General features: G+C 40.1%; 1 protein-coding gene across 1 annotated transcript; it reads left to right on the forward strand.

Annotated features, from left to right (window-relative positions):
- The first annotated feature begins 2952 nt into the window (after positions 1–2952).
- On the forward strand, positions 2953–16640 carry hnf4b (hepatic nuclear factor 4, beta). The gene is made up of 10 exons (XM_053634686.1): positions 2953–3476; positions 5808–5985; positions 6294–6388; positions 9279–9382; positions 9880–10032; positions 11559–11646; positions 11735–11887; positions 12511–12747; positions 12900–13019; positions 14939–16640. The coding sequence occupies exons 1-10, from the start codon at positions 3362–3364 to the stop codon at positions 15064–15066; spliced, it is 1371 nt and encodes a 456-aa protein (XP_053490661.1). The 5' UTR covers positions 2953–3361; the 3' UTR covers positions 15067–16640.
- The last annotated feature ends 2007 nt before the right edge of the window (positions 16641–18647 follow it).

Raw genomic sequence — 18647 nt, forward strand, 5'->3', positions numbered from 1 at the left:
AAACTAGCCAATGACACATTTTTGTAGTAGCATTTAAACAAAATCTGATTTGTAATTACTAACAATCGTAATATATATCTAAATAATCCATAATTAAAGAAAGTGTTACTTGCACTAATATCATGTACTCGTATTAATTAATACATAAATAAATAGAAATATTTGGATTATTTTCTCCAAAAGAGGCCCGAAGGGGGAAAAATAGTTTTTTGATTGATTTTGTTTTCAATTCAACTGTCTTTTTTTTTAGACTCATAAAGACTTACAGCATTTTCTTACTTTTAATAGTTTCCTTATGTGAATAAAGTTTAAATAGTTCCATTAATGAAATAAAAGTGGGGTTTTTTTGGGGGGGGGGGGGGTTGGACATATACTGTAAAATAGTGCATTTGCATATTTAATACAGTTTAAAAGGAAAATAATAATACAAAAAAAAAAGATTTTATTCTGCTTTGAGCAAAGAAACATTTTAGCATGTTGTATTTTGGCCTTAACAATCAAAACGGTGTACATTTCAAATTTTAAAAGTCTTTATATATTACTTATTTTTGGCTTTATGTGACATTTTACCTGTAAAATCCCTTCATTTAGGTGAGAAAATAATTAGAAGAAAAAAAAATGTTTTTTAAATACCTGATACTAACCTGAGAAATTGTTAGGTGAGAGTCTGTCCTTCATGAAAAACTGCATCATTAATCATTTAATGCATCATGTGCTCATTCTAACACGTTTTCATTTTATAGAGATTGTAAATTGTACTGATGTTATAGTGCACAATTTTGATTTTTGAAAAGCTTTTTTTTGTTTAGATATCTTACATACTTTTGGTTATATATGGCATATATATATATATACACACACATATATATTTTTATTTTTTTATTTTTCTGGACCAGGTATACAGTAATTTGATGGGAGACTCTGGCGCATGGTGCACACTGAGCTGTGAGCTGTGACGGACAGATTTTTATGAGCCATCAATCAGCGAAAGTGAAGCCCATGCACCAAGGGTTTAGGGTGGGGGGGTAAAAGGGGAGTAAAGAGGGCTGGGGGTGTTAAAGGGTGGGGTCCTGACCTGCAGCCTGACATGACATTCACGTGGTGAGGTGCCACTCACTCACCCAGACGAGTCCATTACACCAAAGCATGATAGATATTCCCTTTAAAATTGCCCACATGTGGCCTGACATGTAATTTGTTATCATTTATAAAAATCATATGGTCACTTTCACCTTTATTTTTCTCTGTAATATTCTGCTGTACTTATAAAAACCCATGTACTGTGGAGAGTAGACTCAGATATATTGTTTATGCTCAAAAATCCAGATTTGGCTTGCGCTCTCTATTTCCCTTCTTTGACCCAGATAAATTTATAGACGTGGGAATTTTCGCTCTGTAAAAAAACCAAAGACATTAATAACATATCTCACCCGTATTTGGATGTAACGCTGATATCATCTGCGATATCTGTCTCAGAGCCATGTATAAAGTTTATCGTCGCTTAAATTGACGTTGCACCCTCTTTTATAGAACTTACCGCAATGATTTTAATAATAGAAAATAATATGGAACTTTACTTATGCTGACTGTGTTTGTAAGTAAGCCTCAGAGCTGAAAGTATTTAATGAGCACGTTAGTGTGCAGACATTTGTGCTGTGTAATCAAGAAAAAGGACAACATGCATCGCCTCCTTATCTTTTTTTTTTTTTTTTTACATGTAATCAATATTGCTGATAGCAAATACAGGGCAAAGGTGAACGGAACGCCCCTGAACTTTCCTAGAAAAGGACAAAAAAAAAAAAATCAGGGTTGCCAGGTCTGTATTATAAAACCATCTTAATACTAAAACTCCAAATCTGCTCGGGTAAAGACATTTGTACTCAAACATGACAGATATTATTGGAAAGAAGAAGAAAAAGAAGTAGAAGAAGAAGAAGAATATAAAACATGATATAAATAAAGATATAGAAAATATTGTATAGAATATGGATAGAAGGATAGAATTTTAAAAATGTGTCAAATTAAGGCAAATAAAAGCTTGTGAAAATATGGTTTAGCTACTTTTTTTTTTTTTTAAATCAGTGATAGATAAAATAAAATAGTTCCTTCTCCAGACCCCTTAAATGGTCTTGTATTATTGCAGATATCGTCATACATAAAGAATATCCGTGAGAAGAAGAAGGTCAGTTTATTGACACGACAAATGTAACAAATTTTAATATAGCTAAGTGAAAGAGACCATTTTGCATAACCGCTAGTGCATGCTGGAAAGGTTAGTGGTGTGTTGTGGGTCTTTCCTTAAAAATAATAAATCTAATTTAATGTATGTATGTACATTAATATCTCTATCCTGTGTTTATAAGTTTCTGTAAAGCTGCTTTGAGACAATGTCCATTGTTAAAAGCACCACACAAATAAAATTGATTTGAATTGAATTGAATGTATGCACAAGGCCTAATTTCCTAACTTAGTTCTATTCTGAAGAAAGAAAGAAAGAAAGAAAGAAAGAAAGAAAGAAAGAAAGAACAACACTGTTCTGGTCCAGTGTTGAACTGTTATATATTTTTAGGATATTTTAAAAGAGAAATATTGTATTGTTATTTCATTCTAATATGTGTAATAATAATAATAATAATAATAATAATAATTATTATTATTATTATTATTATTATTATTATTATTATTTATACATTTTAAAATTAAAAACATCCGATTTCCTGAAATAATTCCTTCTCCAAGTATCCAAAAATAATCCGTGAGAGCAGTTGATTCGTATACCTGCTCTGAGGACCTGGCAACCCGGTGTAGTCTGTGTAATCTGGCTAACACACTGGCTAGGCCCTAGTGGCCATAACAGAAACTGCACTTTCAAAAAGCTTTTAGGTCTGTATCTTGTAGATCTGACTCCAGTACCTTCAGATGTTACAACATGATACCAAAAGCTCTGATTGTGTACATGTAAGTACTGAAAATGTGTTGTTGCGTCGTGAAACAGGGATGCCCATGTGACAGTTAGTTTTCCTGACTGAGTCATGTTTACCTGTGAGCGCCCTCCCCTTTATGATTCTCTGTCCACTGATAAGAGCGAACACAGAGACAAGCGCGAGTGCAATCTCGGCTTCTTCTTTCCTCACACGCTTCTGAACAGAACGGTTCCATAAGAAGTCAGAGAACACCCACGGCAACCGATCGGCAGTCTCCAAAGTGAGGAGAAGTAGGCCATGGTGGTGAACGTGAACTGAGACAGGAAAGACAGGAAAGCCTCCTGATAGATTGGTGGGTTTTTTATGATTTGACCTTTGATCTCTCGAAGTAAAGTACTTAAAGTCGTCTTTCCAGTCTGATTTGGAATTACGGTACCATGAAGATCTCAGAAAGCGCGCTGGACTTGGGCTCAACGGATTACGCGGTGGCCCTGGATCCGAGCTACACCATGCTGGAGTTTGACAGCCTCAGAGTTCTCCCAGTGGACTCAGGTTTGTGTTGCATGACCACGAGCACGCTTCACTGTGGGGTAAAGTGCACAAGGATTGCGTCGACCGATCGTGAAACGGGAACGAAATGCTTCAGGTTTGTTCCGATACAGGAAAACAATCCTGATGATGCGGAATCACCGTGAAGCTGGTTACTTTCTCTATGACAGAATTCATTCATTCATTATTCCTCTTATAGCACTAACAATTTTTCCATTATTAAATATTCACACATCGTACTTTTAGCCATTTATAGTTACATTTGGTGTTCTGGAACGTCTGCGAAACTGTTAGAAACAAGTTTGTTCTTGTTCATTTACTTGTATAAGCTATAAACTGAATAAAATCATTCCCTCACCAGCCTCTCTTGAAGGTAATAAGAAAAAAAAAACTTTTTTCTTGGTACCAAAGCATAAATATCCATCAAATGTCCCGCAACTTTCACTTGAATGAGATCTTGAAACAATATTCATATTTCTTACGTCAAGTGAGTATTATTTTCTTTCACTTTTTCCTCCTCTGGTTCCTGCTACGTCCTGCAGTTTATGGCTTCACCACAGCTCTAATCACTCTTGGCTGTCCGTGTTTTCTTACAGTATATAATCTTATCTTCTGCAATCGTTCGGAGATGCTGGAGTTTAGGGAGGTGTGTTTATTGGTATCCTTTGAAATCAGACCAAGCTTGCTGCCATTTTAATCCGCGCTTGGCTCTGACGGCGGCAGAGCAATAACACACACAGCTCCAGAGTCACTGGTTCGATCCGGAGCTTGAGTTTCTGTCTGTGTGAAGTTTTGCATGTTCTCCCTGTCTGTGGTTTTCTCCCGACCACCCAAAAACAAGCCAGTAGGTGGATTGGTGATTCTAAATAAAATCCCACTTCACACCCAGTGTTCCCAGGATAGACTCCGGATCCACAGCGACCCTGATCAGGATGAAGCGCTTAGCGAAAATCAGTGAAAGCAGCTCCAGAGTCCTGGATCGATCCTGATCTTCAGGTTACAGTCTGGGTGGAGTTCCACATGTTCTCCACTCGCTATGTGGGTATCATCTGGGTTCTCCTGGGTTTCCTCCCATCTCCCAAAAACACACCAGTATGTGGACTAGTGAATCTGGTGTCAATTCCAGGGTATATCTTTGCCTCATTCCCATTATTCCCAGGATAGAGTCCAGATCCACCGTGAAGCAGTTACTGAAGATGAAGGAATGAACGAACGAATGCTCTTAACTGAATCTAACCTAGCGCAAAAGGGTCTCGATAATCTCACAGTCACTGGTCTAGCCCAGACATGACAGACTGCGATAATAAAATAGAGCTAGAATGCAAAATAAAGCACTAAATGCCCCTGGTCCATGATCCTCCATGAAGCTGTAAGGGTTTCATTTTTTATTAAGGATTACTCCCATGATGTATCTCCACCACCACATCTGGAACATCTGTAATAGAAAGTAAAAGGATAGCTGTTCAATTCCTTTAGTAAATATATATATTACGAGACTCTATAATGCAAACTCAAACCTCCAGCTGCTACTCTTGAACAATAAAAGTGTGAGGATGAGACGGACATGACAGAAAATCTCATCAAAGCTGGGTTTCGCTTTTTTTTTTATCCAACTTTCCAACGTTGGAACAATATAGTCTGTATAGTCACTTCTCTGAAGTTTTTGTCCTATCCATTCTCAGTCAGAGCCGCATAACTCCACTGGGAATTCTTTTTTTTAAAAAAAAAAAAACAGAACCACAAATTTCGCAATCTAACAGTGTAGTTTCAGTTACAGGCTTAGAGTTTCGTTTATAAACACATTTGTAGAATTTGCGGGCGCAAAAAAAATACAGGTTTCATAGCACAAATGTTCAACATCTGCCCTTAGACAAGTCCCACCGGGATTTGGCGATTTTACGATCGCGGAAACGAACGTAAAATCGAGCAAATTCCGCAATATTCGGAGGAGCTTGCGATTTTTCAAAATTACCGCAGATTCGGACTGAGACTTTCAGCCCAAGCTGAACCCAAGCAGCCCAAGCCCATGAGTCCAACACGGATACAGCTAAAAGGTCTCGTTTACCGACAAACATCACTGCGAAAGAGCGTGCGAAACAATTTCGAGTAGTTTTCCGCACACAAAAAGCCACAGCAAAACCAAGCGTTTTTTGACCGCAACAATCACAAAAAAAAACTCGACAAAATCCTGTACGGAGTTTTAGACTCGTGTTACAAGTGAGTTTAGAGTAAACAAGGTTTCTATTCTTTTCTCATTCCAGGCTAAACGTAAAGGTAGGAGATTTCGGATGAAATAACATCGGAGTATAACTTTAAACTTATTTCACGTCACAGAGCCGCTGAGGCCTGAGCCGTCCCTCGTAGGCACAGCTGGACTGCCCCAAGCCGCTGTCATGCTGTGCTCCATCTGCGCAGATAAAGCAACCGGGAAACACTACGGTGCGTCCAGCTGCGACGGCTGCAAGGGCTTCTTCAGGAGGAGCGTGCGCAAGAACCACGCCTACACGTGCAGGTGAGAGTGGCGACGCCATCTTGGATTCCAAATCGAGATTTAATCTTTCTTTTTCACGCAGTTATTTATATTAAAATAATCAACGGCAGAGTGGTGTGATGGAGCACAGGTACTGTTGCCACCTGGACGTTGATTATTTTCCCACAAGAGCACGTCCTGAAGTGTTTTATCTTCTCTTAAACCACAGCAACTTGCTAACGATTCATTTTTAAAAAGCTATTAAAGCATTTTAATTTGAGATTTGAAAGAGCAGCTACAATGTGTGTGCGTGTGTGTGTGTGTGTGTGTGTGTGTGTGTGTGTGTGTAGGTTCAGTAGGCAGTGTGTGGTGGACAAGGACAAGAGGAATCAGTGTCGATACTGCAGACTACGGAAATGCTTCAGGGCTGGCATGAGGAAAGAAGGTGAGATTCCAAGCAATTATACGGTTGAGTGCAAAAGTTTATGCACCTTTAACGAAAAACGTGAAGAAACGTAATTAATCGCATTGGTGTGTTGAGTGTTACAGATGTTCCTACATTACCACCCATAACATAAACGATCAAATAGCGTGTATAAGAAAATAATAGCAAAAAAATGATTTTTAATACTATTCATTTGTTATTGTTTTAATCTAAATGTTGTATAACAACAATTTTGTGTTGAATTTGCATGACGTTTTTGGATTTTAGCTTTGATCGATGATAAGAACCGATATTTATCCTTTCGTACACGGTTTCATTGTTTTACAATAATAGATGAACATTTTACAATGCCGTTTTCCTAGTTCCCGTATTCAAACGTGAATATCGAAACAGATATCGAAACAGCTCTTCAAATGACAGTGAACTGCATCACATTTCTTCTCCTTGGGACAATGTTGTGATTTTATCTACAGTGGCAAAGTGGGAGCCAGATGGAAGCCAAGCAGGCTTTCGTGTGTCTTCCACTGAGGATAGGCTTCCATCTGAATGCTTTCTGAATGCACTGTGATGACGCTTTTATTTTTCATTCATTAATAAATGACTTCTTGGACCAGCAGACATCAAACGGATTTCATATAAAAGCCATAATGAACTTTCCTTTACTTTCACTCTATCCGTCGTTACCCAGATGAGGACGGGTTCCCTTCTGAGTCCGGTTCCTCTCAAGGTTTCTTCCTCATATCATCTCAGGGAGTTTTTCCTCACCACCGTCACCACCGGCTCGCTCAATAGGGATGATTTCACACGCTTAAAATCTCTATCCTGTGTTTATACGTTTCTGTAAAGCTGCTTTGAGACGACGGCCATTGTTAAAAGCGCTATACAAATAAAATTGAATTGAATTGAACCAGCGGACATCAAACCCAGTCCTACGCTTTTGGAAAATGTAGAACCCTTAATGGTTGTCAACATTTAAAGGGTCTGTGTAGTGCTCACCTATCAAGCAGGGTTCCTTATTGAAGAACCTTATTGATTAGAACAGTGGTCACCAGCCCTCTTGCTCGAGATCTACCTTCCTGCAGATTTCATCTCCAACCAAAGTCCAACACACTTATTTTAGCTGATTAAAAACTTCTTCAGGCAAAGAAATGAATTGAAAATAATAGAACCCTTTAACGAAGCCTCTTTTTTCCCCCCAAGAGTGCAGTGACGCAAACCTTAAATTAAAGCGTTACCAATGAATGAATGAATCAATTGATAAATAAATCGATAAATATTATTTATTTATTTCATTTGATTTATTTACATCTGTAAGTCCTCTCTAGACTATGGCTTATGGCGTAGCTGTGTGTTACAGGGTCAGGGTGGAGTTTTAAGGAGGCGTGGAAAAGGCACGTGAATCGTCTTTTTTCAACATGTCTCTGATCTGAGGAGAGAGAATCTAAAAGCGGAGTCTTATCTCCTTTTGGAGTTCCTGATAAGCGAGAGGGATAAACTAATCAGGACAAGAAGGAGTGCTGTGAATGGCTTATTTATTTATTTTTTTTCACGTCAATAATTAACACGCCTGAGTATGGTCAAATATTTGCTAAGGATTATTTGGGGGCAAACACGTTAAATAGATCAGACATGGCTTGGGACGTGATCATGGTTAAGAAGAAGACTTACTGTGTATAACCGTATATATATACCTACAGATTGATTCGTCTACTCTAGCCCTTGTTTTTTATTTCCGCGCATTCAGCCAGTGGAATGCAAGTTCGATCATAAGTCAGGGTGTAATGTTGGTCCTAAACCGTGCGCTGAACCACGCGTTTAAAACTATCGTGGTGTATAATAAAGCAATAAACCACAAGAGGCCGTGCATTACAGCGATTTTTTTATTTAGTTTTTTAACACAGGTAAGGGTGTTCTCAACGCAAAGCTGGGTGTGGCTCATGAACGTAGAACGTAGTCAGTCTGAGGCATAACCCCCCCCCCCCCACCACCACCACCACCACCACCCCCCGCATGCCTAAAATAACCAGAACATTATTTATGGCTACAAAACACATGATAAAGTTTGGAACACAATTAAAATAATATTAGTTAATATAGATATCTCCTGGGCCTTACTGTGCTAGATGCTCAGATGTAACGTGAGGAAGAGTTGGGAAAGGAGGTGGGTTAGTAAATGTCTGTGCGACAGACTGGATGAGCTTGTATACGCCACGGTTCATTGATTGAGGGTGGAGTCAACTTATCAGCTGAGTGTCAGCTGATACTGGTTAGCAACAGTGTTCCGCCTAAACTATGCTTAAACCTTATTTGATCACTCAAGGTATATTTCTGATGCATGGACATTACCCACTCCGTAATCCACTTTTCAATTTCCCAATCTTTGTAATATATGTATCTTACAATATAAATGATTCTGTACATCCCAGACACACTGTCTGCACTTACACTTCCCAGCTGACAAAAAAAGGTCCCCAGTTCCCTAAATGGCCTCTACGAACGTCTGTGGCGGTTTATAAGTGTGTGTTGCAGTTCCCACTTTTGACCACTAGGTGTAATAATGAGCTAAGCACGGGACGCAGTGCTGCTGCGAGTCAAAATGGAGTCCATGACATGATTTCTAGGAAGATTTTATTGGAATAAAAAATGGAGAATGCTCATAAAAATGGCAAAAGGTGTGAGCAATGAACATGCAAATTATTATTTATTTTTTTTACAGAAATATGGCAGAATTGTTGTTTTATCTTGGAGTTAAGTAAAGAAGCAATGTTTAGGTCGGGCTACTGGAGTAAACTACCGAAAAAACAAACCTTGTAAACACTGAATAATAAGAAGTGTATTTTTGCTACAGTTATATTGTCCATGGTCAAACAGAACACTTTCTTTACCTCAGCTGTACAGAACGAGCGAGACAGGATCAGCTGCCGTCGAGAAGCTCAGGGAGTCGGGACTCTGACCATCAACATCCTGTTGAAAGCAGAAGAGCGCACACATCAGGTAGGCATCATAACTACAAAAAAAATCATCTAATCAATGACGAGGCTGTTGGGAAAGAGTAGAATATTCTGTACAAGCTCAGAGTGAAGCGGCCATTAAAGCAATCCTCAGAGACGAGAAGATCGGTGGAACTGCTCGACGACTCGACTTGATTAGAGCCTGTTTAATTGAAGTGCATGAGCTCTTTTTTTTTATGTGTGTAGTAACAACCAGGCTTCCACATGACGACACAAACGAGCACACAGAAAGAGCTAATTGCATAATTGAGTAATGAGGCACAAAATGAGCGTGGGATATTTTCCATCAAGGGCTGTTTCACACGCGGCTTTCATCTGAGAGCGACGGAGAATATTTTTAGACCGCACAGTCTAAAGTTCCTCTCGAACCGCTCACTCTTATTAAACATCGTGTGATGCATCACCGTCTCGTATTGTCTGTCTAAAGCATCGTTCCGCTCTTCATCAACGGTAAGCTCACTGTTTTGGTTCTCTGTGCAGTTCTCTGCTCTGACACCACCCATGAGGGACGTCATCTCGAAGAAGATTGCTCGACCATCTGATGTTTGCGAATCCATAAAACAGCAGCTCCTCCTCCTGGTGGAATGGGCGAAATGCCTCCCCGAGTTCTGTGAGCTGCCGGTGGACGACAGGGTAGGCCATGTCTGTGTCTGTGTCTGTTTCATCAGGTGCTTCATCTCATGCTGATTAATAAACCTTGACGTTTAGCAAAAAGCCTTTTTTTAAAGGTTAGTGGTTAGTGACACAAATCCGGCACCTAGAATGATTAAAGAAATAAACATATACGATTAAAGAAAAAGGGGATGAAAACACATAGATAGATAGATAGATAGATAGAGAAAATATTTACAATATTTAATGCATGTTGTGTTTATTTTGGATTTTGTGAATTGTACCTCACAGCATATGTTGCTCTAATTAGGCAGAAAATTTGACGACTAATGAACTTCCGATTAACTTTGCGAGATATTGCGCAACATTTACTATTTATAGTTAACAGGTAACTATATATATATATATATGATTTTCTTTAATATATTAGCAAACTTTAATTGGAAGAACATAGCTGTTGTGTAAGAGGAATAAAACGCTTCGGAACGTGTTATTATAGGACAATGGTTCTCAACCAGGGGGGCGCGGAGAGATCGGAAGGGGGGAGCGAATTGTTTTCAAGAAAAAGAAAAAAAACACAGACAGGGCATCATTTGGGTTCTCAATATATTTTACTGCTTTTCAAATAGAATGTGCATAAATTAAAAAACCCGCATTCCCTCTCCCTCTGCATTTCCTTTTTCTGGGGAGAGGCGGAGCTTAGCCTGCCTTTTATCTAGCTGTCTGTGCAGACCAGTGTTGCCACTTTTCAGACCCCTTTAGGGCCTTTTTGCAAAAAAAAAAAAAAAAAAGCACCTAGTGACAAATCTAGCGACTTTTTGGACAAACCTTAGCAACTTTCCAAATGTCACCAGTACTGTCCTGCAAGCACGAGGTCTTGCTTTCCCGCTGCACTCACACCTCTCTCTGCATCTGCTCTGTTCAGTGAGGGACTGAAAGCCGGAGATTTAACAATGTCATGGATAACAAGACACACCCTTCCTCCCAATTTACATCATTCACATGCAAATGCTTTTAGAATGCAAGACGAATGGAATGCAACATGTTTTACATGTAAAACAGTCCACTTTATTACAGCCTAGTTCTCTTGTTCAATGTAGTTACAGTGTTCAGAAACATTTTTGATCATTCTTCTTCCATTCCTGTCCTTTATATAGTTTTATAAAAGACATAAAAAGTTATTTTTTTAAATCATAAAAGTTATGAAAAGTAATTTAAAAAGTACAAAAACACAAAAGCAAAAAAAAATCTATCTATCTATCTATCAAACGCAGATTATAGATTAGGTATATTAGATCTATATCTATATATTAGGTATATAGATTTTATAAAGAATAGATCATCATCATACTGTACCTGGCCTCCTCCAATATTGAGAACCTCTGTTATAGGAGAATGATCAGCTTCAGGGTGGTAACAGTAACTCCGCTTCATCACACCGTCCTGTCATTGATTATTTTCCACAAAAAGTGACCCGTCTCACTTTGTCTTGTCTTTTATACGTGCATGTGCATGAATCACGTCGTCTGTATTGTGTTTACGTGCAGGTCAGCTTGTTACGAGCTCACTCGGCTGAGCACCTCATCCTGGGCGTGGCTCGTCGTTCGCTACCCTACAACGATGTAATCCTGCTAGGTAATGTACAGCCCTGAATGTTACCTTAAAAGTGTTAAGTGTCTTCATGTGAGCGCTGATTACACTTATGATTCCCCCTCCCTCTCAGGAAACGACTTCATCGTCCCCGTGAATAGTCCAGAGCTGGAGATGTCCAAAGTGGCAGGACGTGTCTTAGAAGAGCTGGTCAGGCCTCTGAGAGAGCTGGACATAACCGACACGGAGTTTGCCTGTCTCAGAGCCATCGTCTTCTTCGCTCCGGGTCAGTCACGTGTCACAGACGTTTACCCATTACCTCACCTTGCCTCGCCTCAACCCTTTTCCAAAACCGTCCCGCTCTGAAAGTTCTGGTTTCATGGTGCCTTACGGAAAACTATTAATAACATGGAAAGTTCTGGAATTTATTACCTACTGGCCAGAGAGACTGATTATAGAATCAGAGCCAAAATGGCTGAAGAATGTCAGGTTCTGTGTGAGAGGAATTGCTTAAACGAACACTTCACTCCACCTTCAATACATAAAAATAAACCCACCGTAGTCAGGTTTTCCAGGGTTGCCATCTTTAAACCCCCCCCCCCCCCAACCAAACAAAAAATCTTACATTAAATATAAGTCCGAACTTCTTTGTTGCGATCTACCAGAAGCATACAACAGGACGTGAGATATTTTATCCGATGTGAATCAAACGAAAAGCGCCGAGCATGACGTATTTGACATCATTTGGGGTTATTCTGGTGTTGATATTATTTTTATTTTTTTTCCAGATCTTTAAAGTGTTCAAAAGTACTGAATTTGATTCTAAAAGCTATCATCAATCTAACATGCTCCCAGAATCGTTCTGTATCATCGCTCCTACAATGGTTTTCTTTTTTTCGGCTCTTTCAGACTGCCCGGGGCTGGAGTGCGCTCAGATGGTGCGCAGGCTGCGTTTCCAGGCCCACGTGTTGCTGGACGAGGCGACGTGCGAGCAGCGCGGCCGGTTTGGGGAACTGCTTCTCCTGCTGCCTCCACTGCAGAGCACTGCCTGGCAAATGGTGGAGCAGCTCCAGCTCGCCCGGCTCTTAGGAGAAGCCAACATGGACAGCCTGCTGCAGGAGATGCTGCTCGGAGAGTCAGCCACAGGTAACAGATGCTAGGCCAAAATCCCAAAAAGCCCAGGGTTAAAACTCCAAATGTTAAAGCCTGCAGAACCACGGTTATTCTACTGAGAGCCTGGTGGAAGTGAAGATGTACAAAATGGATGATTTGTGTTTCACCTCATTGATCTTCCACAGGTTCAAACTCAGAAGTGCTCGGTTTCAGCCCTCATGTAGACCCGATTCTGCCACGGAACCTACACCCGGAACAAGTGGCACTGCCAAACTTCACCTCCGTCATCCTCCCTGTACCATCCTGTAAGTCACTGCAAACTGCTAACTAAACTGAAATTCAAGCTGAAACCAACAGAATCGGGCTTAAGTACTACACACTGTATACACTCTTCAAAAAGAACAGGGTTCCTCAGGTGTTACCGTGACAGTAACAAAAGGAACACTCTCTAAAAGTGATACCCATGGTGGCTCCCTTTATGGTTGTATGTAGAACCCTGCAAAGTGGAGGTTTTTTTAATCAGGAAGAGTTAGAACCAATTTTTGGTAGGTAAAAACCCATCATTAGCCGACAAATCATTGAAGAACTTTACAGACCCCTTCAGGGTTGGTGTGCGATACAAACTCCTAATTATTGGTTATTATTTTCTTCTTAACACCAAGAACCTGTCAGTAGTTTAACATTTAGAAAAGAGTTTTAGAAACATGGGCTCTTTAGGGGTTCTATAAAGGTTCACGGGAGAATTATGGGTACTATTTGGAATTCTTTCTGATAAAGAAATACAGTTGTAAAGTTCTATGTATAGAACCTTTAATGATTCCCACACAAGGATAACTGATAAACCCTTAAGAGTTCAAAATTTGTGTAGGGTTCTATCAAAAGGTTTTCCATGTAGAACCCTTTTAGAACACTAAGAACCCATAACCACCCATAATTGGTACTTGGTACAATCTTTTTTTTTTTAAATGGGTTCTCCAAGGGTTCTTTAAGGGTTTGTTGAGTAATTAAGGGTTCTTAGACTCTTAAATAGACTAAACAGACTCAACGTAGAACCCTTTCTGATTGTAGGGTTCTACATATAATCTGAACCAAATGACCCATCATGCTAAGAACCCATCATTTGGTTACAGTTTTCTTCCAGAACCTGTCAGATGTTTAAAATTGAACTGTTTTGGTATCTGATACACTCTTAGAAAAAAAATGGTTTGTTAAGTGTTCTTTAAGGGTTTGTTGGATAATTATGGGTTCTTAGCTTGTGTATAATTTGTGTACGGTTCTATCAAAGAGGGTTCCCTTTTTTAAAACCCTTTTAGGAGCCTATGAACCAAGAACCACTTGTCTTAGGAACCCATTCTGACTGGGGACACACTGTTGAAGGGTTCTGGAGATTCTAAAATCTCCAACAGTTCTTCCAGAGGGATAACTGATGAACCCTTATGATTTCTAAATTTGTGTAAGGTTCTATCAGAAAGAGTTCCAAGCAGACCCCTTTTAGCAGAACCCTTTTTAATAATCATCTCTCAATCATTTTGTACGCGATACACCCAGAAAAAAAGATCTTCAAGAGTTCTTCAAGGGTTTGTTGAGTAATTAAGGGTTCTTAGCATTCTAAAATGGCTCTACTTGGAACCCTTTTTGATAGGGAGACACGTTTATGGGTTTGTATCTAGAACTTTATCGGTTCCCCCAGAAGAAGGTTCTAAATTTGTGTAAGGTTCTAGAAAAAGGTTTTCTATAGAGTTCTACATTAAATTTGAAGTGTTCCCCCAGAGAGGACAACCAAAGACCCCTTATGCATTCTAAATGTTCTAATGGTGTAAGGTTCTACGTACATAAAGAACCCTATTCCTTTTCTGCATCTTGTTAAATATGATGTTAGGCAGTGTTGCTGTACTATTTGAAAATACTGTAGGGTTCCTCAAGCGTTCTTGTGTTTATTTCTTTTTAACTTGAGTTCTAGCTGTTACAACAACTCTAACAGTTAAACACACACACACACACACACACACACACACACACACAAACACACACACACACACACAAACACACACACAGAGCAAGGCAGGATGTTGATATCTGTCTTCTGTCATTAATACTTGTACCATTACAGCCAATGTTTCTGTTTCTGGGTTTTTATGTTGTTGTTGTTTGTTTTGTTTTTTCTTTTTTGCTGAACATGGACAACATTCTAAACTCACTCCTGCCTCTCTCTCTTCTTTGGCAGCGCTAGCTGGAGTTCCTCTGCTCGCCGTACAGCCTGGCGCTCAGCTCTACACACACACACCGACTGCAGAAATGACACTGGAGATAGACAGCTGTCTCACCAAGCCCGCAGTTCACACATGTCTTTGAGCAGACAGACAGACAGACACACACACACACACGTACACGCACACACTTCATAACATTGTCTTATCTAGACCTTCGCATACACACTCACACTGCTAATGTTTGCTAATGTCTATTTGCTAATGATATGTATATTCCCTCTTACACCAAGACCATGAAAAACACTCGTTTCTGATTAGCTGGCGTTCAGGGAGCGCACGACGTAGCCGAAAACACGCTCAATGGCAACGTCATTCTATACGATACAATAAATACGCACTAACACACGTTCCTAAATTTTGTCTGATACCAGATACATGACGCCCTAAACAGGAAACTGATTTTGTCTGTCACGAACAAAATGCGGAGATGAAATAAGTTATCTCCAGCAGGGGGCGGTAAAAGTACTCGGAGCTCAGAGAACAAACAACGTAGCCAACGAACAACGTATTCAAATCTCAGTCAGCCCACTGGAGGACGTTGAGACGACATAATTTTTTTTAAATCGCTCTTCTTAAATTTTATTTTTTTTTGTTAGCATTAATGAGATCTTTGTTGATTAATGAGTCTTTATTGGTCACAGCACAGTGAAATTCTGTTCTTTGCATACCCCACTGTGTTAGGAAGGTGGGTTAGAGTGCAAGATCAGTCATGATACAGTGCCCTTGGAGCAGAGAGGGTTAAGGGCCTTGCTCAAGGGCCCGACAGGGGCAGCCTGGCAGTGCTGGACCTTCCGATCAATAACCCAGAGCCTTAACCGCTAAGCCACCACTGTCCCCATCAGACAGATTGGAATAATTATCCGGTCGTGTGTTACCGGATAAACGGCGGCCCTAAAAATGTAGATTATATCGATTAGTCATGTGAGAAAAATTGCGTGAAGGAAATTTGAAGAAGAGTGTGGGGATGAAATAAATCATCGCCAGCAGGGGGAGCTGATGGGCCTGAATGGCACAACAAAAAAAAAACTGTTGTGCCTACATCTTCTGAATTAGCAAACGAGCTGCATGCAATACTGTTGAGTCGTAATTTACGCAATTGTTGGCAAACCACTGAGGTATACGAGGAATAAAGCATGTCAGGATGTGTGTTGTTACAGGAAATGAATCAACGACAGCGTGGTGTGATGAAGCAGCGTTACTGTTACCACAGCAAAGGTGATTTATTTCCTATAACAGCACACCCCGAAGTGTTTTCTTCCTCTTATACCACAGCAATTTACCAACGATTATGCAAAGCACACAATTTGTGTCAGGTTTATGACTTTTATTCCTTACAGACCACATTCCTTGTTGCGTGCCGTCGTTTCTACGGTGACGCGATCATCTTATAATCACATTGGTTGCATTATTGTCCTTAAGTTGAATCCAAATCCAATCATTCTGTGCATGGTGAGTTCTCTCTGTTCCTGACTTTCTAATTTAGGGAATAGTGATATGGGACCTCTTCAGACACTTCACCTTTATATCATCTGGGTTTTAAAAAATAATAATATCAGGACATTGTATTAGGCATTATATTGTATATACACACGTACACGCGTACTGTACTGTAATTATTACATTTTATTTGTTGAATAAAGTTGAAGAGTCTGTTTACAGTGTGTTCAAAATGTTCCAGTTCTAAAATGTATAATTTATTCTACTGATATGAGAAAACTGTCCCCTGTCAGTCTCCCTGTATCACTGTCTGTGTATCTGTCTCACTGTCTCTATCTGTCTGTCTCTGTGTCTGTAACTTCCTCTCTCTGAATGCCTCTCTGGCTGTAACTGCCTGTCTCCCATCTGTCTCCCTGTCTGTCTGTGTACCTGTGTCTCACTGTCTATAGCTCTCTCTCTCTCTCTCTCTCTCTCTCTCTCTCTTTCTCTTAGTCTTTCTCTCTGTCTATCAGCCTCTCTCTCTCTCTCTCTCTCTCTCTCTTAGTCTGTCTTGCTGTCTTTCGGCCTCTCTTTCTCTTTCGGCCTCTCTTTCTCTTTCTCTCTCTCTTAATCTGTCTCTCTATCTATCGGCCTCTCTCACTCTCTCTCTCTCTCTCTCTCTCAGTCTGTCTCTCTGTCTATCGGCCTCTCTCACTCTGTCTCTCTTTCTCAGTCTGTTTCTCTGTCTATCTGCCTCCCCCCCTCTCTGTCTTAGTCTCTCTCTCTCTCTCTCTCTCTCTCTCTAAGTCTGTCTCTCTGTCTATCTGCCTCTCTCTTTCTCTCTCTCTCTCTCTTAGTCTGTCTCTCTATCTATTGGTCTCTCTCTCTCTCTCTCTCTGCCTGTCTCTCACTGTGCTTCTCTGTCTGTAACTTCATCTCTCTCAGTCTGCCTGTCTGTCTCTCTATCTATTGGCCTCGTTCTCTCTCTCTCTCTCTCTCTCTCTCTCTCTCTCTCTCTCTCTCTCTCTCTCTCTCTGCCTGTCTCTCACTGTGCTTCTCTGTCTGTAACTTCATCTCTCTCAGTCTGCCTGTCTGTCTGTTTGTCTATCTGTATCTGTCTGCCTCTCTGCCTGTCTCTCTGTCTGTGTCTGCCTGTCTCTCTTTGTATCTGTCCGCCTCTCTCTCTGTATCTGCCTGTTTTTCCAACTGTGTCTATGCCTGTCTCTCTTCCTCTCTGTCTGTGTCTGTCTGTATGTGCATGTCTCTCTGTCCATCTCCTTCTCTCTCACTCTTTCTTTCTCTCTTACTCTTTCCGTCTGTTTCTCCCCCCAGTGTCAGCGTTGACCCCACACATTGTTCCACTTAGCCGAGTGAATGTAATAAAGTGTAAAAGCTGGTGAAATATTACCCGGTGATAAACACACAGCGGTAAATGATTGTGATGTTTGTCACGTTGGTGATGTGGCAGAACGACGGGTTCATGGTCCACACCGAGACAGATTATTTTTTTTCTCTGACATATCGCATCTTTATTAGCCATCAAAGTACTTTATAGGAGAAAATGTTATCAAGAATATGATAGCGTGCATTTCTGTAATCTCTCTTGAAGTGGTGCTGCAATCATGTGGAGAGGAAGCCGTTCCTTATCAAACATTCTTTAGCTTCTATCAAGGAGCATTTTACAAATGGATCTGCGTCATAAATAATATAAAAGTAAATAATAAATGATATTAACCCTATAGTGATATAAAAGATGAATGTGGTTCATGTCCACATTTTTTTATGATCTTAATAAGCAACTAGGCACCATTTTTTCCTGTTAAAGTATTTCTATAGTGGATGCGTTGCTAGTCAGTTACAGTAGATAAACAGCAGGGGGCGCCAAACACTCAACAAAAATCACATCCCTACTGTCTGCTGAAGGAGTTTAGAGTCTCATTTCTACACGTGATCATATTTATATGAAATCTGATGGTGCTGTGTGTTGATTTAGATTCATACATTTAGTTTATACATCTGTTCATGTTTCTGTGTGCAATCTACAATTCTGAAATATTTTTCTGTTTAAGTCTTCTACTGACACAATTTCTCAGAGTGCACACAGTCTGTCTAGCTATCTGTCTGTCTGTCTCTCTCTCTCTCTCTCTCTCTCTCTCTTTCTGTCTCGGTATCTGTCTATTTGTATTTGTTTATTTCTGTCTGCCTCTCTCTATCTCTCTTGCACTCTCTCTGTATTTCTATCAGTGG

The sequence above is a fragment of the Ictalurus furcatus genome, chromosome 10 (genome assembly GCF_023375685.1).
Source record: "Ictalurus furcatus strain D&B chromosome 10, Billie_1.0, whole genome shotgun sequence".
Lineage (NCBI taxonomy): Eukaryota > Metazoa > Chordata > Actinopteri > Siluriformes > Ictaluridae > Ictalurus > Ictalurus furcatus.